This window comes from Typopeltis vanoorti, chromosome 5 (assembly GCF_054136105.1).
Source record: "Typopeltis vanoorti isolate ZY-2024b chromosome 5, IOZ_Tvanoo_1.0, whole genome shotgun sequence".
NCBI lineage: Eukaryota > Metazoa > Arthropoda > Arachnida > Uropygi > Thelyphonidae > Typopeltis > Typopeltis vanoorti.
In genome coordinates this window covers 98,022,668-98,047,700 of record NC_143553.1, presented here as the reverse complement: position 1 = coordinate 98,047,700, position 25,033 = coordinate 98,022,668, and the positions used below count along the sequence as shown (strand labels likewise).

Sequence of the window (25,033 nt, the reverse complement as noted above, 5' to 3'; positions counted from 1 at the left end):
CAGGACAATAATAACGTGTTTCGCGTCTACGTTTGTTTCTTGTACAGACACGGCATGGCTTTGTCGGTTGATTCTTTTTTTCTGTTGGTGGTAAAATTTCCAAATAATGAAAATCCTGATTCCTCCTGATATTCTCTGATGCTGTAAGTTCATCCATTCCAACAAAAATTGAGATAAATTGATCTCTAAATTTTAATGCAGATATTGCATTTCCAGTAATCATGTTATAAAATTTATGCGCATTTTGAATGTATACCTCAAAAATGCGTACTGCCAATTTCTTTGGCCATCTAATTGTCTTTCATAAGGTGGAATAGTATGAAAGCATTTGATCAGAAAGATCGGTGCCTGACATACCCAAATTATAATCCCTAAAGATATTCGGTTTTAACTGAAATTTACCATTCCGATTTTGCGCTTCAACCATTTCAAATTTGTGCATATTTGAAATGGAAAGGACTTCCCTCTTATCCTTCCATTTGCTGACTACAACAGGTCCTCATCTTTGCCAGACAAATTCCCCTTTCTTTAGTTTCTTCTGAATAACATCTGGTGGATTGTTTTTCCTATTATTTCTCAGCGTTCCAAACACATACGTTTTTCTGTTGGTAAGCGATTCTGTTAGAGCTACAGAATTATAAAAATTGTCCATATGCAATACATAACCCCTGTCTAAATATTCTTCCATCAAGTGGAATACAACATCATATGCATGACCCATTTTCGCTAAAGACGATTCAGATTTTCCTGTATAAATTTTTATTTTTATCACCAATCCATTTGATTCACACAGTTCATAGAATTTCATGCCATATTTATGTTTTTTGTTTTTTATGTATTGCCGAAATGCCAGTCTACTTGCGCCACAACACCATTGACTCATCAATACATAAGTTTCTGTCTGGTGTGTAGCAATTTTGCATTACACTATTAAAATGATCTAGGACTGGTCTTAATTTGTGCAATTTATCATTAGCTGCTTGAGAATTATCTGTGAAATGCAAATGACGCAATAAAATTTGAAATCGATTTCGGCTCATTTTAGAGCGCCAAAATGGCAAATTGTAAAGTTGATTTGTACTCCAATAATGCTCAATAGACGGTAAATTACAAGGACCCATATGAAGTAAAAGTCCAAGAAATAATTTCATTTCAGGTATGTCTGTTGCTTTCCAGTTAGAAATTCTTCGACTTTTTTTGAGCTTCGCTCGGCTTTCCTCAATATTTTGTAAAGCATATAAATTAGTTTGTTCTACTAAAATTGTGAGAAAATCTTCAGAAAAGAAAAGTTCAACTAACCTTTTGATACTGAAATTTCCAGTGTCAATTTTAAAACCTGCAGTTTCAACAAAGTCAAATTGTGGGGCTCTTCTTCTGAATTTTCCCAATAAGTTGATATTGATGTATTTGGCTGGTTGCTAACTTCATCTTCAAAAGTTTCTTCTTCATCGGAGTCACTGCTAGAGTCGACTGTAGGATCATCTTCGGAATCGGAACCAAATATTTCATGAAATTCATCATCGCTCATATTAGCATAAGCTTCTACTTCTATATCAGTAAGTTTTCTTTTACTGGCCATGGCGAAATTGAAGGTTCTTAGAGACTAGAAACTAAAACTGAACTAGACACAATAAACACTGGCATCAGAACATGTAATATATAGATGGAAGTGATACGAGATTACTCGTAGTTGGAGTATGAAACAAAATTCTATCTGATAAGCCGGCTACGAGATTACTTGTAGTGACCTTGAAGATGGGAGTGATACGAGATTACTCGTAGTTGGCGTATGAAACAAAATTCTATCTGATAAGCTGGCTACAAGATTACTCGTAGTGACCTTGAAGACACGAAAGCGCTTGGCGTGCAGGAACAAACTATGACTGAGTAGCATGGCAGCGAACGTGTTAAAGTACAAGCCATTAGGAAAATGAAAACCAGGAACTCCTCTTAAACGATGGCTTCTAAGGCCGGAACAGACCATACTAGGCCTAAATCCTTGATACGTATGATGATGATGATGATATATATATATATATATATATATATATGTAGAAAGTATTTTACCTTAGGTATAATATATGTTAAAGATACCAAGCTATTTTAAACCTGTTTGCTTTACAGTCTGTTTGCTTACTTGGGAAAAGGAGTAAAAACCAGGTTTAAAACAGATTGGTATCTTTAACACACACACACACACACACACACACATCACTCCTACCACAAACATAAGAGATTTCAGAATCTGTAGCAAATTGGTATTGTGTATGTAGGCTGGAGATTAAGAAAGAAGGAATCTGTTAATGTTCATAATGCTTTTAATGTCCTTCATGGACATTAAAACATTATCTGTATGAAAGGCACAATGTAGAAATATTTCTAAGGGGAGGAGGGGGGGAGAGGGAGGGAGAGAGAGAGAGAGAAGTGGAAGAAGAAATTATAGAGAGAATTATGTTTGATTGAGTGAGTCTTCGTAGCTCAGTCAATATAGATGGAGCCCTTTGGTCGTAAAGACTTGGGTTCGATTCCCGAGTGGTGATGAACCTTTATCTGGTCTCTTTCGACTAAAGGTGAGTTAGCTGGTCTTGTACAGAGGTAGAGGATTTTTTCTCCAGAAACTCAGTTTTTTCATCCCTCAAAACAGGCAAATCGATCCTGTGAACACATGCTGTTAGAGTCAAAAATACATTACAAACATTACAACTATTGACCTAACTCACTTTCAGCTGAGATAACTTGTCCAAGTATACATTTTTTGTTTGTTCTTCTCCTTCCCCATACAGCCAATCCTCTGTGCTATCTAGTAACTTTTGATATGTTCCACGATCCTAAACAATTGCAATAGTAAAATTAAGAAAATGAAAAACAAACAAACAAAAAAAAAAAAAACACATAAACAAACTATTTATCTGCTTTAGGTTAATAGTGAATGCGTAAAGTGAAATACAATAATTTGCACTTCCTGGACTAGTAGCAGGTTCATTAGAATAGTCACAGGACCTAATTTCTGTGCATTTTGAGTATTTTTGGCAGAGTCCCTTTAACTGAATACCATGATGGCAAACATTAATAATGTATAACATTAATTAGTCATACAAAAAAATCAAACTATAGAAATTTTAATAGAAAAATTCAATAAATTTAATAAGCATATAACTTTTTTCTTTATAAAAAATAGAACTCATCAACTATTAATTTTCTAATTTAACTATAACTAAATGAGGAAGACAATTAAGGACAGAAATATATGCTAGAAAGTAATAAATGTCAATATTACTTATATTTTTACATCATATTATCCTTTTACATTACATCATTTTACATCATATTATTGATCATCAGGTCAAAATATTGACGTGATAATACAATTCATAAATACCATGACATTTAATGCTGATTTTTTTTTTTTAAAGAAAAAATAAATGAAGAAACTCAATGACCTAGGAGTTTGCTCATCTCTCTCACCTCAATCATTCATTGACTTTAAACATTTAAAATGCATAATAACCATCTATGGATATGATTTGCTGACGACATGCAGTCTGGAACTTTTCTTTATCTGAGCTTCATGTTTTCTTCACAAAATTAATTTAGTCTGTCCAAGGATTAAATTCATTCCTGAAACAGAAGGCAACAATCACCTTCCATTCCTGGATGCTTTTATCCAATAACCGAAGGCAAATTTATTTATGGAAACCCTTCCAAACTTTCCTTTTGTTTACTGAAACCTTTCCATTCAGCAGTAGATGGAAATTTTTTTTACTAAAAACTGAGATAACGTACTGTAGTCTTTAGTTTTCAGTAAACAAAAAGAAAACAAGTATCCTGAAAAACCTATATACCCAAAAGGCTTCTGATATTCTGGTCCCAAAGGTATCCTAATAAAAATTCTTAGTTGAATATGGCTTTGTTTTCTGAAGAAAACAAAACCATAAACTTCTTGAATTTGACCCTGATTAGGTTCAATCATCATATCTGTACCAGAGTATACCACAAACCTACAAACATTGGAAATTATTTGCATTTCACCTCCTATCATCCTTACTCTTCAAAAAATCTGTCATATTAACACATAATTCATTAAGGCTTACAAATATTCATCTTCTGACACTGCTTTAAATCAAGAAATTACTCATATGAAAGATATCTTTAACTCTGGACAATACCCCAAGCAACTCATAGACCGGCGTTTCCCGAACTTTTCCTACGACAGAACACTTCACAAATCCTGAAATTTTCACGGAACACTTTGGTTATTTTGTATTGTATTAATATATTAATTAATTGTTAATTTAGCTGATTTTTTATTATTAATTAATAATTAATTAAACATAAACATCATTAAATTAATTTGTCTGATTATCATTGACATATCCCATTCTGATCAAAAATGTATATTATTATTATTATTATTATTATTATTATTATTATTATAAGTACTTACGAGTGGAATGCAGACTTAGAAAAAGTCTTACTACTTAAAACTGGTAGTTTTGCCCTCCTTTTGTACATCCTGGAGATCGCTTTGTAGGCTGGAGGTGGATGAATCACTATCTGTTGTGTCACAAACACCTTCAATAAGAGATTTCTTAATAGCAAAACTACCAGCAAACAGGAGTAAAAGTCTGCATTCACTCGTAAGTACTTATTATAATATTATAAATTTTTGGTGATCAGAATAAGATATCAATGATAATCAGCACAAATTAATTTAATGATGTTTATGTTTAATTAATAATTCTTAATACCAAAATTAAACAAAGTCCCTTGTCTCTTATTCATATTAAAATTTAAATCTGCAGGCCTATTACTTTTAAAAAATCAAGGTACTATGGTTTCGAAACTTTCGCCCTACAATAGGAACTTGCGAAGAAAGTATTCAGTATTACTAGATTTGAGAACCGGATACAGACTAACTTGATCTTCAATTTTAGTGGAAAAATTTTCTTTATACTTCCTTGCTGATTGGTCACTAGCATTTGCAACACAAATGTTATTTTTTTTCAGTTTTGAGAACAGAGGATACGGCGCCCATTGTTGTAATCGGCTTGTGGGCAATTTTTATGATCGGTCATAAACAGCGGTATTCTCTTTCCCGATTGTTGAAAGATTTTGATGTGTGAAAATTAACGATAATTCATGAATATTTCCTGTTTAAAAATATGCCACTTGGTCACTGACATTTGCTACACAGATGTCATTTCCTTCAGTTCTGAGAACAGAGGATATGCCATCCATTGTTATGATCCGCTTGCAGGCAATTTTTATGACCTGTCATAAACAGCGGTATTCCCTTTCCCAAATGTTGGAAGGTTTCGATGTGTGAAAATTAACAATAATTCATGAATACTTCCATGTTTAACTTGTTACACAGATGTTATTAGGCATTCTGGGTCTGAGCTTTTCAACATATTCACAAATATTATTCTCCTCAGAATATTTCCACTATAAAATATTTATTCATGAAAAATACTTAGAAAACTAAAATGACAAATTCCAGGAGAACTTCTCAGGGAACACTTATTCACCTTCCATGGAACACCAGTGTTCTGTGGAACATAGTTTGGGAAACCCTGTTATAGAAACCTTCTATAATAGTCTATTCTTATTATAGACTATTATAGAAGAAGATACATGATTTTGGGCTGAGTATTCACTGAGCCCAAAATCATGTGTCTTCTTCTCAAAGCTGCATATCAACACCACATATAGCTTTAAAATTCCCATATGTCCAAAATATCTATAAAGCCACAAAATGAATACTCAAATTACAGAATTATCTTTGCTACAAACAAAAAAACTACAAAATTTACTTAAAACACAAAACCAAAATAACTCAGGCTAACATGCTACTAAGCCATGAAGTAGTTTACAAGTTCAACTGGCATTCAAGATGCAACACTTGTTATATTGGTTCCACTATTCATTCTATCAAGCCTCACTTAATTGAACATTTTTGAGACTAATATCCTATACCCTAACTACTTACTCTCCACCACAAAGAAAAAACACAAAAACATAATAGAAGCAACCAAAATCCTATAACTGAAAAATCCCTGCATGCAATGCAATCTAAACATACCCCAGAAATCAAAAAGGTTATCATTATTGATTTTCAAGTATATGAATTCCAATTATGCTGTTCTGAATTGCTAGCAATAAGAACTACACAATGTGACACAAAAAAGACATATTTACTATTCCATTCATGGCAATTAAACCAAATAAATTAATCCCTATACTATCAAACCAGCATAATTCCCAAATAATCTTGAAGCAACCAAACTGCTCGTAACACTTTGTACAAAATGGCCACACAGCTAACTGTGTGGACAAAATGGGTTATTTGCGAGTTATTATTCATCTGTTTTTTTCATCTGTTGATACTTGCTATATATATATATATATATATATAATAGGTTTTCTTTTATTCTTAGTTCTTTAAAATCCAAAGGTTATAAATTTAATCTTTTCAGTTTTAACTTTTCCTAAAATTCTTTAGAAAAAATTGTTATCTTGTACCCACCACTCTAAACTGCATACTGTCTCAGCTCTAATGAAGCCTTTAGTCAAGTTTTCAGCATTATATCTTCAAGACACAAGTATGTTAATTAATATTTTTCTTAGTAAATTCAACTCTTAAGCCTTGTTATTAAAATAGGTCCGCTCCATTGTCACAAAATTGCTTAGCATTTTCTTTTATAAAGAAATTTTTATTTCAAAATATAAATAGCAACTTTAAACTGTTGAAAGTTTTTCACTATACTATAAATTAAAGATGCCAAGAAATTATATTCTTGGTTTAATCCTTTATCCACATGTAAACTAACAAAGTTTATATATGAGGTATCTTCACAACTGAGCTACTTATAATATAGAGGCCATTGATTTCACATCAGTTGCCTTAGTATCCCATAAAGCAAAGCACGTGTTCTTTCAGACATGTACATTGCTTTGCTTTATGGAACATTCTCCAACTTACCATATAGCTAAATTTTTATCTCAACTGTTAAACTCCTAAATTGGTAATTCCTGATTAATAAAAAACTCTTTAGGTTTCTAGCTAAAGTGAAAAACTGTTTTCAACATAGAATCCTTAATTACCAATGTTCCTCTTGAACATTCTCGTCATATGCTGCTATTACAACCCCTCCATCCACCCCATATATTATCAAACTATTCATCATGAAAATGGACCATGAAAAGGGATGATGATTTCAATGAATCATCCTTCACGTCAATTGCCTTAGTATCCCATAATACAAAGCACACCTTCTTTTGGATGTGTATGAGGCTATGCATTATGGGGAGGGCCTCTACCCAGCCCAGTTTTGAAATTTATTAAGGTCTCATCAGTGGGAGCCAGACCAGAAGAGATACCAAGGTTGAAGTAATGCATATCATACATATCCAAAAGGGTTGTGTTTTGCATTATGGGATACTCAATATACAAGTAGCATATATACAAGTATATATGCTACTTGTAAATATGCTACCTCTATATACAAGTAGAAGAGTCGTGAAGATGCTTCACACACAAACTTTGTTTGCTTACACTTGGATAAAGAATTAAACCAAGAATATAATTTTTTGGCATCTTTAAAGAAAAACACAAAAATATAATTCAAGTTTTTTTTTTTTTTTTTTTTTTTTTAAATTTATTCAGCATCCTTTTCATTCAAATGAGTGTGTAGATATGACCTAATTTTTGTACAAATTAATCCAGAAGTAGAAAAAAGATCTCTCAGAGGTCAACTTGCAGTCAAAAGCCATTTTTAAATAATTTCTCGGGATCATAAACATAATGCAGAATATCAGAATATCAAAATAAGATAATAATAAAATTAAAATAAAGGATGACACTTAAGTTACAAAAATTGTTTGTTGTTCCATTATGCAAGTTACAAGTGCATCTTTAAGGTCGTTGCTTTAAAATGTGTTTTGATATGTCAGTTCACTGAGAATAAATTTTAATGCTGTATCAGGGCCTAAAAATTATGTTTTCACAACATAATGCTTCTACATCAATGTGTATCAGTTGCAATATTGCATAAAAAAGCACAAGTTCATTATCTGTAAAGCTGATAACTGATTTCAAATCCATGATACTCTTTCTAGCACAAATGCTAACATTAAGAAGTGCTCCAACATAGCCAGCAAACCACTGCCATGAGTTTTGAAATCCAATAATAAAGGAAGTTAATTATCAAATTCTTCTTTTATTTTGGGGGTATATCAACATTTTTTGCTGCTGATCTGTGGAAAAGTGTAACTACTTTTCATGTCTTTGTTATCAGAGAAATCAGTTGTGCATACTGTATGGAATTTAAATGAGAATCAATGGATGTATCAAACAGCATCCAAAAGCATCAAAATCATGAATTCCATCATCATTGTTGTTACAATTATTATTATTTTCCTAACCCCCATAACTCATCACAAGACTCATCGTTGGAAGTCAGCGCTAGTCAATACACAGTCTATCATACCATTCCTTAAACTCATCCACAGTCTGCATGTTCACCACCCTCTCAAAGCTCCTACCATTCTCTATGCAAAAAACATACCCTTTTACTCACCACCTTCTTTTTCAACTTCCAGGGATGGCCCCTTGTCCTTGCTCCTTTCCCTCATTCCAGCATATGAAAATCTCCTCAGGGTTAATATGACAATAACTCTTCAACAGCTTAAATGCCTGGATCATACATACCCCCTTTGCCTTCTATCCACCAACCTCTGCAAGTCTGCATGCCCTTAGTCTATCCTCATAATCAACATTGTACAGTCCTGATATCATTTTGGTTATCCATCTCTGCACCCTCTCCAAGGTGACTTCATCCCCTTCAAATTCTGGTGACCAGATCTGAGCACAGAAATCCAGATGTGGTCTGATGAAAGCTTTATACAATGGGACCAACATGCTTTTATCTCTCATGGTCAATGTTCATCTCAACATTGCCACAGTTCTCTGAGATGTCTTCACAACCTTTGCAATATGGCATCAGCACTTCAAATCTCTATCTACATCGCTGCAAGATCATTTGTTCTCCACTCTTCCAGTACAACTCCACCAAGTGAGTGTGAAGCATCCCATCTGTGGATTACAAATTTTAAAACATTCCATTTAATTGCATTAAACTGACATCCCTATTCATTTGCACACCTTTCCAGCTTATTCAAATCCTCCTGAAGAGCCAAAATATCAGCACTATTACTAATAACCCATCCAAGTTTCACATCATCTGCAAACAACTAAACATCTCCCTGTAGTCCTGTGACAATATCATTGACAAAGATATTGTCAATGATATTGTCACAGGACAATATCATTGACAAAGATTGAGCAGTAATGGTCCCAGGACTGAATTCTCTGGAACTCCACTTGTAACCATCCCACTTCCTGATACTGCTCCTCCCATATACAACTCTCTGATGTCTATCAGAGAGCAAATCACCAATTCAATCCACTAACCTGATATCCTAACTCATATGATGCAACATAAAAATCAACTTGTCATGTGGCACCCTGTCAAATGCCTTGGAAAAATCCAAAAAAATGACAGTGCATACTTATCCTCATCCACTGCTCTTGTTACTCTAAATTATCTTGTCTTATAAACATCTATCTCACACCATATATTGTCAAAGCCATTGGTGTGTTATTTCCATTGAGATTCTCCATCCTGGGAGCACACAGCTCATCTCTTATCATGAGTAATACTCCACCATCATGTTTACCTATCCTGCCAAAATATGCTATACCCTTCGATTTCTGTCGCTGTTAGAACATCCTCCTCAGTTAACCAAGTTTCATTGATATAACAACCTTTGGAGAGATGGTCAATCAATGCCAAAAACTCATTTCTTTTATTCCTAATGGAATACAGAAAAAACAGTGTATTGTCAGTATTCTTATAGCCATTATTACTCCCCTCATACTTCACTTGGCTCTGTAATATAGTGTATCCCCCCCTTCTCATTTCTCGAGTCACTATCCACATGAGGCTATTCTTGCAACATTCCACCTGTGCAATTCTAATTTCCCTGTCCTGACACACTCACCTGCCCAGAAAACAACAGTCTCTCCAAATGTCTGTACTCTTCTGAATGCAAATGTAATCCATCTCTTATCCTCAAATATTCCATGCATCTGCATATTCCAGACCTCTTTTCCTGTACATTCTTGAAATCATCTTATTCATCATCATTGCTTTTCTCCTCCACTCTGCATTATATAGTGCAAAGATAGTGACCATGGCAACATGCTGACTATCTTTCCTCAGACACATTTCTGTCTCTAATATCAACCTCCAATCTTATGCTACATAAGATTGGGGGTTGATATTAGAGATAGAGACAGATTCACACTACCTCTCAGTCATTCATCCCAACCATTACTATCATCTTCTCTACACTGCCATTGCCACACCCTTTATCGTTCCACCAGGCAATCACTTCTATGGCACTCTAATCTGCACACCCCCGAATCATCAAATCTCCATGCATGACACTCTGAACAGATTCACTGGTATCCCTAACTGTTGTGGCTCATCTCTCTATCCCTTGTTTCCACACCCTCTCTTGGCTTTCTGCAATTTCCTCTCTTCCATTCTCTTGCCTTCCTATCTCCCTTGCTCTCTGATGCCTTGCTTCTACACTCTCTTGACTTTCTGCAATTTTCTCTTGTCTCTCCCATTCACTTGCCTTTCTCTCTCCCTTGTTCCTCTCACACTAGCCAACTTCTATCCTCATTTTCATTTTACCTCTCAACTCAGTCTTCATTCCTTCTATCTCCTTTCTCAGCAGTTCTATTTCTCTCTCCATACGTTTTTCTTTCAATTTACATTCTCACACATCAATTCACTTTATCAATAATGTTATAGATAAATTTCTATATCCTGCTTGCCAATGTATTTTCTTGCAAATTATTTCTACTATAAAGAACTTTGATCACAGCTAATTGTATGCTATGTGCTAAATATAACTGATGATTTGCATTGATTAGTTTTACTACTAAATTACTGATGTTCATTTAGAAGCATTATATCTGTTGTGTAAGATATAATACTTCCAAAAGTAATACTAAATTCTTTCATTTTATTGTGAAGAAGGGTTAAACATCTATCATCAGGTATAGAACCATGAATATGACATAAACCAAGATTCCAAAATTTATTACCACTTGCATTGACAGTAGTAATGTTCACATATATATTGTTAATTCTTAATAGAAGTCTACTCATCAATTGTTACACTAAATGTTCCATGAAGTTCACACTGGATATCTCATCAATACTTGTTTGCTAATTTTGTCTGAAAATTTCATGGCATTTCTTCTTACCATATTTGAAGATTTAGAATGCCTTCATATCCCTTCACAATTACTAACTTTTGCAGATGATCTTTAGATATACAAAATAACCAAAACATAGCCACATTGTTACTACAACAGAAAGTTGTCAACTGTTTTATTAAAGTATGCTGTATTTTTTATCAAGAATTCAAATCAGTCTTAACATTGATAATTTTAATTAAAAATGCTGTATCACTGTATCATGAAGGTTTTTTTTTACTTTTAAAATTTTAGTTTTTCTTAAATTTTAATGTAATTAAATTAAATTTTAATTTTTTTTAAAATTTACTTTCTATCTTTGATAAGTTAATTTTGTGATGGCTTTTAAGATGATTATGTAAGCTGCTAGTACTGTCACCAACTGCTTTTGAGCTGTTTATACACAAAAACATATATCTGCCCCCCCCCCCCCTCAATACATTTCAAATAATACCACAGTGAATTTTTATCCATGACTACATAACTTTCTATACCTCCTTTTATTAAATATCAAGTTATATGAACTATTTTAATTCTTAACTTTGATTTTTCAGTATTCAGCACAATATGTAAACAATTGACACTACTCTGCTCTCATAACAATCAATCAGAACACAGAATCATGAAATGTAATTCTCTCCTTAATATACAGAATTAAAATACTTGGTTACTTTAATACGTTTGTGTGAGAAGGGATCAGGCTTTCACTGAAACTACAGAGGAAAAATATATTTGTTTCATGGTAAAATTAGAAACCAATAATTAACACTTTAATTAATTTAATTAAACTAGCTTAAAGTTTTTAATTAACTGTTTCTAATTTAAATAATTTACTAACCAATAATAAGAAATGCCTATATATATATATATATATATATATATATATAGACAGAATGAAAATGACCCTGGATAGTGAAAAACCTAAAAGACCGTGCTTTACAGCTGTAAGCAAAATATGCAGAAAGTTTTTAATTCTTTTTCCCAAGTAAGCAAACAGACAAGCAAGTCAAGTTGGCACCTGAACGTAGTTCAAGTCTGAGGCAACTCGTTGTAAAGGTGGAGTAAGGTCCGATCACTTTCCTTAGTATATTCCCCTAATGCAAAGCACATCCCCTTGCGGAGATGTATGATGATGGTGCTATGCATTAAAGGCAAGGCCACTACCCAGACCGGTTTCGACCTTTATTGAGGTCTCATCAGTGGGATTGAGACCAAAAAAATGCCAAGGTTGAAGTAATGCAGAGCTTATAAATTTTACCTAAACAAGTTGCGCAAACTTGACTGACTTGTCTGTTTGCTTACTTGGGAAAAAGGATTAAAACCTAGCTTATAAAATTGCTTGGTATTTTTAATATAGTATACCCAAGTTAAAAAACTTTCTGCGTCTTACTTTCATCTTGAGATTTTTATTTAATAAGGTCAAAGCATCTTATGGCAACTTGTTTTAGGTAAAATTTATAAGCTCTGCATTACTTCAACCTTGGCATTTTTTTGGTCTGGCTCAAACTGATGAGGACTCAATAAAGGTCGAAACCGGTCTGGGTAGTGGCCCTTGCCTTTAATGCATAGCATCATATATCTCTGCAAGGGGATGTGCTTTGCATTAGGGGAAAATATGAAGGAAAGTGATCGGAACTTACTCAACCTTTACGAGTTGCCTCAGACTTGAACTACGTTCAGGCACCAACTTGACTTACTTGTCTGTTTGCTTACTTGGGAAAAAGGATTGAAACCTAGCTTATAAAATTGCTTGGTATCTTTAACAATGTAAGCAAAACAGTTTTATTGCAGCACTACATACGACATATAGAACCAATGTACTGTATTTAATGTAATTAGAGACAAAAAATAGAAGTTTTATTGTAGCACTAAACTAAGTACAATATCCTAGCAACCTATTTAAAAGCTTGATATGAGAAATTTATTCATTCATACATACATATATATATATACTAGGCCCCCCTCGGCACCCAATCCCCCCCCCCCAAGTTCCAGGTTGGTAAGCAGGTTCTCCTTCAATTCTGATGACTCGAGACATGTGACAACAATGTGTTTGTCTCATGAAGGCCAACACATTGTTGGACATTTCAAAACAATGAAGAGACAAAAAACGTGATAAAAAAACGTTTTAAATTTCGGCTTATCTTTTTATATATAGAGAATAGATATATATATATATATGTGTGTGTGTGTGTGTGTGTGTATGTAGTGCATGTGTATGCACGCACGCACGCACACACACACACTTAACTAAATGCAGAAACACACCCACACTTCACTAAGTGCTGAAACAAAAAGATTTATACAAATCTGTGCAAATGCTTTCCCTCCCTTCTTTTTTATGACTCGAAATAAGATAATGTTGCACTTCAAATTTTCTATACCACTAAGATGGTTCACAAATACTATTTTTTAGAAATAAGACTACTGAATTGAAATTGGCATGCCATATATATATTTGACAATTTTTAAAAATGCACATCAAATTACCATCTCAGAATCTGCCAAGATTCTGAGATGGTAATTTGATGTGCATCACATGGTGCCCAAACCTCCAGAATGAAAGGAAGACATTTTCCCAATATTCTTAAGCCCATGAAAAAATAAAATAAATAAATAAATAAAAATAAAGAAATAAATAATCCCAGAAAGTACTGTAATGTGTGTCCAAACACCTTACGTGAAGAGAAGAGGAGAGAGAGAGAGAGAGAGCAGATATACAGGGTGTTCGGGATAAATTTGACAGTTTCGTAAGGAAAAAGAAAATCTTCTTTGTATCTATTAAATTTAATGAATTGACAAAAAAACATTACAGGCAGAGTTAATTACAATACTATCAACAAGATTTACTCAAAATAACCACCATTAGCATCGATCACAGCTTCAATTCTGCTTCGGAACCTCGAACAAGCTGATGCTACAGTCTCCCTGGGAAGGGCCGCAAAAACTGTTTTAATTTTATCCATTAACTGGGCTTTTGTATTACTGGAAGTGCGATTGGTGTCTTTTTCAACTGCGCCCCATACAAAATAATCCATGGGGTTAAGGTCTGGGGAGTTTGGAGGCCAAACATTTGGACTGGTGAAGTCGTAGAAATTTTCAGACAACCATTTTTGACTTTTCCCAGAGGTGTGGCAAGGGGCCGAATCCTGCTGCCATACATACGGCCTACCATTGGCTACCCTTGTTATCCAGGGCTTGACTACAGTTAGCAACTCCACGAACAAAGCCCGAATTCCAATGCCAGGGTTCTTCAACACCTGTTCCTGCAGATTTGCGAGGAATTCTGCTGTACGAACGCAATCAGATCGTCTGCTAGGGATCTTTCTTCTTGCTACATCCTCGTAGTCACCATTGCAAGTCTCTAGTTCATGCCTGATTGTTTTTACTGTATTCAGGGAGCATTGGGCAGCAGTCGTAATATCCTTATTTTGATGGCGGGCACGAATCATCATGATACAAGTTATTCTCTTCCATGATTCAGGTGGGTTCCAGCTATCCATCCTTTCTGACATCTTGTATATGAATGAAGAAGGGTCCAAACTTTTAAATGAAGAGAAGTGTGTGTTAATACATGTAACTTACGGAAAAATATAATTAATTATAAATATGTCAAATTTATCCCGAACACCCTGTATGTGACAAATGTGGGTGCTCTATGTATTTACTCCCTTGTTTCAAAATATATCACATAACTGCTAAACTTGAAAAAAGCAAGATTTTCAATAAAGCATGATTCATGTCTCACTATTTATGGTCAACCTTGAATTGAAAAAAATAACCTAGTGTTTACATGTGTTTTTCAATTTAAATTGAAAAAGAAAATAAATCAGCAAGGAGAGTTTGGCTAGCTGATATGTTCTCAACATTGAAAGAGTTAAGGTCACTTTACAGTGACCTTGTAACTTTTTCAAAGATCACAAAGAAAGAGATATATATTAATACAGCCAAAGGTGTAAAAAGACTGATGGTATGTATTTTTAAAAAATATCTGAAAAACTGTCATTGATATTTCATAAATTTTGAACTGATACAGCAGATAGAAGCTAAACACAGACAAACATAATTAACATGAAGTATGAAAATACAAAATACTCTAAATACATTATTTGGAGATTAGCAGTATATATTATTACAAAGTGGTAACCCTCAGCACTAAATTAAGCTATTTACTAAGAAAAATAGAAAGGATTATTTTGGATAAGTTGACAAAGCAATAACAAGATTTCTGAAAATAATGCCAGAAAGAAGGGAAGAAGAATGAATAGTGAGAGATGTGTGAAAGAGAGCAGTAAATTAAGATGTGTAAATCAAAAGTGTACAAGGACAACTTTCTTTTTAGCATCAGACCTAGAGATAAATGGAAGCAGAGTCGCATATTTTCTGCAGTTGACAATTAGGGAAGAGAGTGTATGCAGTTAAAAAATATATAAAGAAAAGAGAGAAAGGAAGAAGAGTTGGGAGAAAATTATTGTTGTGGAAACACTGGCAATATCAGCCTGATGATAAGCTAGAAGCTGATAAAACCTCTTTCAACTCTCTCCTCTCTAACCCTCTTTCTGAACATCTTTCCAATTTTGCATAAATCCTATCATGCTGTTTTGTATACCAATTTTGTCAGCAAGAACCAAAAACCTCATCTTTCTCATCTAAAGATACTTTCTCATATTTCTTCCTCTTTTAATAGACAATTTAATATAGTTTATAGACAACAACTCAGAGAAAATAGTTATAGCTAACCCACAACATATTAATAATATAATATAAAATATTTTCCATACTTTTGCATTATGCTATATAATAGTCATAGAGAAATTCGTTAAATGTGGAGAATTTAGTTAAAACACTAAACTGGCTATATACAAAACGGTGTACAGAGTCTAGTATTTTATATTTATTATGAATATTATCAGAGGCCAGTACAGAGTCAAGAACACATTGATAGAGGCCATATATCATGTCCCATACCAGATGCACTCACCATGTCACAGTTCACTGTTGACGTGGTGAATACATTCTAGAATACATCATTGACGTGGTGAATACAGCATAATATTAACTGATTAACTGCTCTGTGAGAGAACAATATGGCTCTTACTCTTTCCTAACCACAAACTCAACTTTTACAGATGTCCTCTTCCCACTTTCTATATAATGAAAATTTCCATCGACTGATATCCTATTGTTATAATATAGTGGACTGCACCATTTTTTATAATTATGTACATGTTCTATCATCTATTACATTTTTCCACTACTCTGCTTTAACCCTGCCATGTCTTTAATTTCTTTACCTTATTTAAAGCTTTGTGAATGTTATATTTCTACTATATCTTATTTCTCATGCTCTATAGTCTAAAAAATTTATTTGTTTTAATGACTGTGCCAGTTAGACTATATATTGGGTATGAGAATATAAGATCTTAAATCAAAGACTAAGCAGACATCGTTTATATTCCCCACTTATATTATTCTTACTTTAAACTAATCATGGCTTAAATACAATTCATATAAACTTCTATGTTATGAAGGTTCGAATTTTTTAGGATAGTGCATTGATAAAAAATCAGTCAAATGTGTTGTTTACAAACCATTTAATTAAGTTAAACAGAAATATGTACAGAATAAGTTACATTCACATATATACAAAATGGCATTACAATTTTTTTTTTTTTTTTGCTATTCTCAATCCTTTCTAATCTAACCTTAGTTTTAAGCTAATTCACAATCTAGCATAATATTAACTGATTATAAGACATACCTTGGTTAGGCTTAAATCACCATTAATATACATTATCTCATAAACATAGATGCTTGACATACATTCTTGTTCAGTATAACAACTACTTACAATTCTTGTTCAGCAGACAGTCTTTCACATTAACCTTTTGTTCAAAGATAATTCTTGAAAGACAAAAAGAATTTCTTGTCTTATCAAGCAGAAAGTCTTTCTTTCTGCTTGCTGATATGTTCCTGTTTTTCTGCTAAAATTCTTCCTTGGCAGGGTTGTCAACTATGCCTTGCCCCACAGGATCCTTAACATGGCAGTGATGTACAGCTCCTTCCCTTTGAGATGAATGACACAATATTTGGAATCCTCGACGCTTCGCTTTAGACTTCTGACAGTGAACTTGGAGTGACAGTGGACCCAGGCAAGAGAAGGTTTAGAAAACCTCAAAGACAAACAATGCTTCTCTTTCAATTCCCGACAACGAATCTTGCATGATCGTGAACCCAGGTAAGAGAAAGCTTAGAAAACCATAAGAAAAAAATTCCTTCCTGATAAATTTCTTCATATAGGCCAGGACCTCCATTGTGCACATGCACGCATCTCTCAAAATTGGTCACATATTTACCTTTGGACATGCTGACACAATTTTTTGCACGTCTTTGGAATTCTTTATCCATGGCAACTATGGTCGCGTACTGACCTTTGGACATGATGACGTCATTCTTCGTGGGTCTTTGAAAATTTCCATCTATAGCAATTCGCAGAATTCTTCACTAATTTTAGCATTAGACTTACCGATTTAACATTACTTAATGTTAGATGGCATTGGTGTAAGTGCAATTAGTTGTAGTTGGTGGATTGAGTGGCGAAGACAGAGTTGTAGAGCAGGTGCCCTCCCTCAAAGAGTCTTTGGACTCTCTGGCGGTGTCACGCAATAAATAATAATACTTAATAACGTTACATGATGACATCATGAGCAACATTATTTTAACAAAGGCTCAATACAATATTATTACAGAAAAGATTATTTTAGTCAAAAAATTAACATTACTCGGAGTACATTCTCCTAAACGAGAAAATATAAAAACAAACATGATAAGTTATGAAGTCACATATCATGAGAGATTTGACAACACTCTTTCAGAAGTTCAGCCTCTATCATATCACCCCTCTTTCTCTTGTTAAGATGTCTGCAGCTCACATATTGTAAATTTGTCCTCGTAATTTACAATCCATAATCCTGATATCATATCATCTTTGAAATCCTCTCCATAACTTTTTCATTCCCCCAGAATCTAGGAGAATAAATCTGTGCACTGTAGTGCACAAAAAGACAAAATGACTTCCTTATCCTTTATACATCAATATTTGTTTCACCATCACAATTATCTGCCGAGCTATTTTTGTAATTTTTACTATGTGACCTTTGAATTTCAACTTCCTATCTACTATAACTCCAAGATTCCTAGACTCATCAGTTTCTCCAAGCATAATCCTTACCATAATGGAAATTGCTATCACTTCAATAAAGGCATTTAACTCTCACTACATACCATTACTTTCACAGAGCACCAAATGATAGTACTATGCAGTACTCTGTTTTCAGGAATTCATGGCATGTGCCTACAGAGGTATAAATTTATTTTCATCATGTACATTATTAACGAATGCAGTCTATTATGATACAAAATGCCCATATTATACAAAAATAAATAAATAAATACATTCTGATTTGCAATTAGTCGATATATGCAAGTTTCAAGTACATGCATATATTTTCAGAATATTCTTGTCAGTGAGAAAAATAAAATAAAATAAAAAACCTTCACAGAAAGACTGCTCTCTATTGGCCTTGGCTTGTAACAAGTTCACATCAACCATGCAAGGCACATTTTTGTGAATTAAAAAAAAAAAAAAAAAATCAATCACTAATTAAGATCACCAATAAAGCAAAACAATATTAAAATTTTAATTTAATTCTAAATACATTTCCTTACTTCTGGGCTATCCTGTAGTCCAATATCTCCAAAAGATGGGCTTGAAAACAGGATAACAATTCTTGCTCAATTAGTCATACCATTTCATTAAGAAAGAACACACACACTTTTAAATTAAGCATTAAATTGCTTTAAAATAATAGACTGAATGTTTTCGTTCAATTTTAAGTAAAAGTTTAAATAACCTCTAAATCATTCCAAAGAATGAAAAAAAATAAAAATAAATTGTATTATAGTCACAAAGACACATATCACAATGCTGTTCTATAAGAAATTCACTCTAGCAAACCATTCTTATGGATCTTACAGTTAACTCTTGCTATATTTAAATTCTAGGGCCCCATAAGAATAGTTTGCTATAGTGTATATTACAGCAAGAGTTAACTGTAATATACACTATAGCAAACTATTCTTATGGGGCCCTAGAATTTAAATATAGCAAGAGTTAACTGTAATATATATCTCTTATTTATCTCAGTTTCTGATCATTCAATATTTAATTCATAAGTTCTGAATAAAATATTTTTATGTGAAGCCAAGCCTTTTCAAATTGTTCTGGTATGAAAAGTACAAAAATGCTTTTGAGAAAAGTAACAAACTTTTTTTTTTTTTTAAATAAAGAAATAAAAGTCTTTTTCCATTAATAAGGATACATATGCCATTGCAATAATTAAGAATTACATGCATATTACTGCAAATATGAAAAAACAATGTTATGGTCTTCCTCTCACTACCCTTTTCTTTCCAGAACTTGAAATTAACTCACCTTATCTGACATGAATTTTTCTAACGTATCACATAACTGTCCTCGCATATCATAAACATATTCTTCAACGGCATTCTTTGCATCTGCTTTTTCCTTCTCCATCTTATCATGAAGGATCATATTACCCTAAAAAATAAATAAATAAAAATGAACAACAGTGGATATGTATATATTGCAACCCCCACAAGAAAAGTGACAAAAGTCAAAATTTTTTGAATTTCATTTTATGTGGAAACTGTGTTCTAAATACATAGGCCTTTCCTTCTGTCAAAAAAAGCAACAAAATCTGAATTCAAATACTTCCTGCATGAGTTTGCTAGTGCAGTTTTTGTCAACTCAAATACCGTTCTATAATGAACCAAGAACAGTGTCACAGTTGTGTCCCAACCACCAATGATGACGCTACAATTTTATTGAGGAAAAGCAACACATCTTAGGATAAGCTGTTTTTTTTTTTTTTTTTTTTTTTTTTTTTTTTTTTTCTTGTGTCATTTACAACTGCAGTGGAAGAAGCAAAGTGTCATATTTTGACACTTTGCCAAAATATGACACTTTGCTTCTTCCACTGCAAATGTCAATTTTCTTGTCACATTTACATTTTGCATTATGAGAGTTTTCCTGTTATTTTTGTTGCAGATGAAATGGATTTATCTTCTTGCACTGCAAAAATCTTGCATTTGGCCATGGCAGATATAAAGATAATGTAAGTAATGAGGTGCAAACATAGTGAGCCTGTTGTGGATGCTGTAATTAATATACAAATCACCAAAATTAGTGGATCTAATGAAACATACCTACAAGCATATTTGATATAGTGAGAGAAAACAATGCACCTCTTGTGGATGATGAAAGAAATTGGAAACACTAAAGATAGCTGATCTGCAGTGAGGGGTAAGAAAATAAGAGTTGCAAAAAGGAAAAAAAGAGACAGCAAAGTGGCTTAGAAATTTGGGATAAGAACACATATCTGTGTCAAAATCTGGAAAAGTAATTCAAACAAGAGAAATGCAGCCATGTATGTACAAACAAATTGTGTTACAAAACAAATATGTTACAGCAAATTTTCCAATGATCAGAGAAGATATTTTTGATAATTACTGGAAGCTCGGTAACTTAGAACAATAACAACGTCCACTTATTGCTGGAAATATAGAAACCATACAAGTGAAATATGGCCTCGCCTACTCTCTATATGGGAACAAAAAGGCATTAGCTGATAGCTGATACAAGTGAAATACAGATACACATGTACAGAAAAACAAAGAAAATTGAATAATGCATTCTACTTTTTGTTAAAAGGAAAACAAAAGTGAGAGTTTGCAAATTTTTTAAAAACACACGAGGAATTATTGACAAACCTATTAGAACTATTTTGCAGGAAAAAAAAAAGTGGTGGTTTTGCTCAATCAGAGAGAAGAGGAAAGCATACGAAATATTTTACAGTAGAGCCACAAATTAAAAAATCAGTACAGAAACACATTTAATTCTATACCCCATATGGAGAGCCACTACCTATGTGCTAATACTTCTCGGAAATGCATAGATAAAAGTAAATGTTGGGCTGACTTACACAGAGATTATCAGTAAGCACAAGCGGGGGGGGGGACAAGTAAATCTCACAAGGTACTTGTATTTTCAATGTGGAATTTTAATATTTCCTTTTTTATCCTAAAAATGATTTATGCAACATGTGCAAAACATAAAAATGTATTGGATGATGAAGACTTAAAGAAAAAGTCTGAAAAACATCAGGAGGAAAAGTTGTTGACTCATAAAGCTAAAGAACTAGATAAAAAACATGTTGATAAGAATTTTGTTTTGGCATTATTCAATCTTCATGCAGTCTTGCCTTGTCCTAAGGGAAATTCGTCAATTTTTTTTTTTTTTTTTTTTTTTTTTTTTTTTTTTTTTTTACTACAAATCTAAGATAAATTTTTATAACTTTGCAATTTGTGAAATTGGTGGTGAAAATGCAGATTGTTTCTTCTGGCATGGAGGTAAAAGGCCATTGTGACACAAATGAAATAAGCTCATGCTTAGTGAAATATTTGTAAAAAAAAAAACTACTTCGATTGATGATAAACAACTTGGAATTTAAGTTTTACTCAAATACATGCTGTGGTCAAAACAAAAACCATTATATTATTTCAATGTTCTTAGACACTGTAAGATAAAAGCAATAAATCACAAATTCTTAATATGTGGCCACACTCAGAATGAGGGTGATACTGCACATTCAGTCATCGAGAAAGAGATAAAAAAAAATCCCTCAAAAGTAGCCAGTTGTTATTTCTCAGCAGGACGCAACTATAATATGAACAGCCAAAAATCTCAGTTCTCCGTAATAGTTAAATGAGTTGGCTCATTCAGATTTGATGGACTTGAAGCACTTGAGCCAAATGATGGATACCAATTACGTTCAAGGCAACTCCATAAAACTGTCTCAGATGAAATGAGTACTCAGGTTCGAAAAGTCGAAAACCATTTTAATTTTTTTTTTTTTTTAACTCTCATACAAAGACTCAGAATTTGGAGAAATCGAGATCTAAAAGAGAAAAACCAATACCAAACTCATTCTGCAGCAAGCCAATTAAAAAAATTATCCATAGAATGGAATAAGAAAGCTGACTGTTTGGAATTGATTCCGTCAAAACACATTTCACAAAGTTATACTGATATTTTCAAACCACTGTTTTCTTATGTTCTCTGTGCCAGTTTGTTTAGCTATTTTCTGTTTTCCATTTTTTTTTTGTTATTATGCATATCTATTTTTATATACAACTGAAGAATTTATAAGTTTAATGAGCATAGATTTAATAAGTATACGTTTTCTATTAATATTGTAATATAAATGTTGAGTCAGAGTGGTTAGCCTAGTGGTTGTGCACTTCGCAACCATATGCCTGGGGAAGGAGTGTCCTAGGTTCGATTCCCGTCGGTGACATGAGGAGCTTATGATCTTCCTCAGCCATAGCCAAGTTAGCTAGTCTTGGGCATGGACAGTAGGGTTTATTCCCCAGTTTATCCTGGGGTTTTCATCCTGCAAAGCAGGCAAACTGGCCTTGAGAACTCAACACTACGGACATAGGATACACTGGGGTGTAGGACTGACCACCTTATCCTGTGAATGGTTTGAGGTCCAATGATTAATAAACTCTTGACACCATAAGGTAAAAGAGGGAAAAAAGGAAAATGAGATGAGAGATATAAATGTTGGAATAAAAGAATAATAAATCAAAAAATGAATAAACTGAAAACGGGGAAAAATGATACAAATTAAAATAGGTGTAGTTGTTAGGGGTATAACATAACACCATAACAAAATGAATATCTACATTACTTCTAGAGAACTTGCAACAGCAATTTCTGATTGACTCTTAGTTAACTTAATATGTAATAATGCCATAAACAATTAATCTTAAAATCTGCTTTCTTTCCTCTCTCCTGAACAATTGCATATTTTTGACATGTGTTACTTTTCTTGCAGGAGTGCAATATATGTAATAAACAATGTAGATAAGAAATTCAAAGACACATACATGTATATGAGGGGAACGCCAAAATAACTGGAATTAATTTTTAAAAAAAATATTTTATTAAAGTTCATAATACTATATTCTAGTCTCCATGCACTTATCCTAATGTTTTTTCCACTGCTGGAAACAGTTTTGGAACTGTTCAACTGGAATACTGTTTATGGCCTCCAGTGACGTTTCTTTCACTTCCTCAACATCAACGAATTCCTGCTAATTCATGGTTTTCTTTATCGATGGGAATAAAAAAAAATCACATGGAGAGAGATCAGGTGAGGGGATTTTTTTTTTTTAAATCTTCTATGAGCAAACGAGGCACAAATTTAGTGGACACAAGTTTCATTTTCAAATCTTCTGTTAAAATTCACTAGCATGACCTTCATGCTAAATTTGTCTCTTCAGAAACTTCATGGTCTTTCAACGATCTTCATTGACTACCTGGCAAACTTTTTCGATGTTTTCATTTTTGCTTGTTGAAGGCCAGCCAGATCGTATTGGTCTTCAACTGACATGTCCCTATTTTTGAAAGGGAAAACCACTCATAGACCTGTGTTTTATCTAAAGCATCATCCCCAAAGGCTTGCCAAAACATAACAATCATTTCAGCTGTAGCTTTACTCAAAAGAGAACAAAATTTCCCGCATACTCTCTGTTCTTTGTGGTCAGCCATCACAAAATCGCCAAACTTGCTTGTAAGCACTAACAAAAAAGCAACCAGAACAACAACACTTCACACAAGATGATGCCACTTGCCAGACTGGTGCAAAAAACTGAACACTCACGATGCCTAGTGGTATTATCCATAACTAGAAAATGCGTACACACATGCTAAGTTCAGATTCCGTTTTTTTTTTTGGTATTCCCTCGTGTGTGTGTGTGTGTGTGTGTGTTAAAGATACCAAGCTATTTTAAACCTGGTTTCTTTAACATTTATTATACCCAAGGTAAAAAATACTTTCTACACACACACACACACATATATATATATATATATATATATATATATATATACACTATCTACCAATAATTATCTGGATACTTGAGCAATTTACAATTGCTACCAGCAGAGGTGAACCCTAATATCAGGTATGTCTGCTTTTGGCTTTGTCACCTCCTGCACCCTCTGAGGGAGGCTTTCCACCAATGTGTGGCAGACATCACGTGGAATTTGTTTCTATTCCTCCATCAAAGCAGCACTGAGTTCAGCAAACATATCAAGGACATGCTACTCTGGAACTCAATCATCGTATGCAGGCCAGGGCAGTCATTTAACACCCATCTCTGCACACCATTCCATAACAGCTGTAACTTCGTGGCATGAGGGAATTGTCATCGTGATAGTAACAAGAGTCCATAAAACTCCACAGTGTAGGCAGCACCTGATTATCCAGAATATAGAGTCCTGAGCTGCCTTCATGGAACATTTACAACTGCTACCAGCAGGTAAACCTAATATCAGGTATGTCCACCTTTGGCTTTGATCACCTTCTGCACCCTTTGAGGGAGGCTTTCCATCAATGTATGGCAGACATCACGTGGAATTCGTGTGGCAGGATTTTTTTTCTCTTGGAAACTTGGTTTTTCATCCCTCAAAAAAACATACAAATTGGTGAGAAGAATACATGCAATTTCCAGATACAGAAGATAGGCATAAGAGACTTGTGCCTTATGATG

General features: G+C 33.6%; 1 protein-coding gene across 1 annotated transcript in view; it reads right to left on the bottom strand.

Moving 5' to 3' along the window:
- The window catches only part of LOC150106679 (heat shock 70 kDa protein 4L-like), a 371,849-nt gene that overhangs the window by 63,155 nt on the left and 283,661 nt on the right, over positions 1 to 25,033 (bottom strand). The window contains exons 13-14 of the mRNA XM_090392631.1: positions 19,827 to 19,952; positions 2,721 to 2,828 (exon numbers count right to left, since the gene is read on the bottom strand). Of these exons, the coding sequence (XP_090248757.1) occupies positions 2,721 to 2,828; positions 19,827 to 19,952 (234 nt within the window). The remainder of the gene's footprint in view (positions 1 to 2,720; positions 2,829 to 19,826; positions 19,953 to 25,033) is intronic.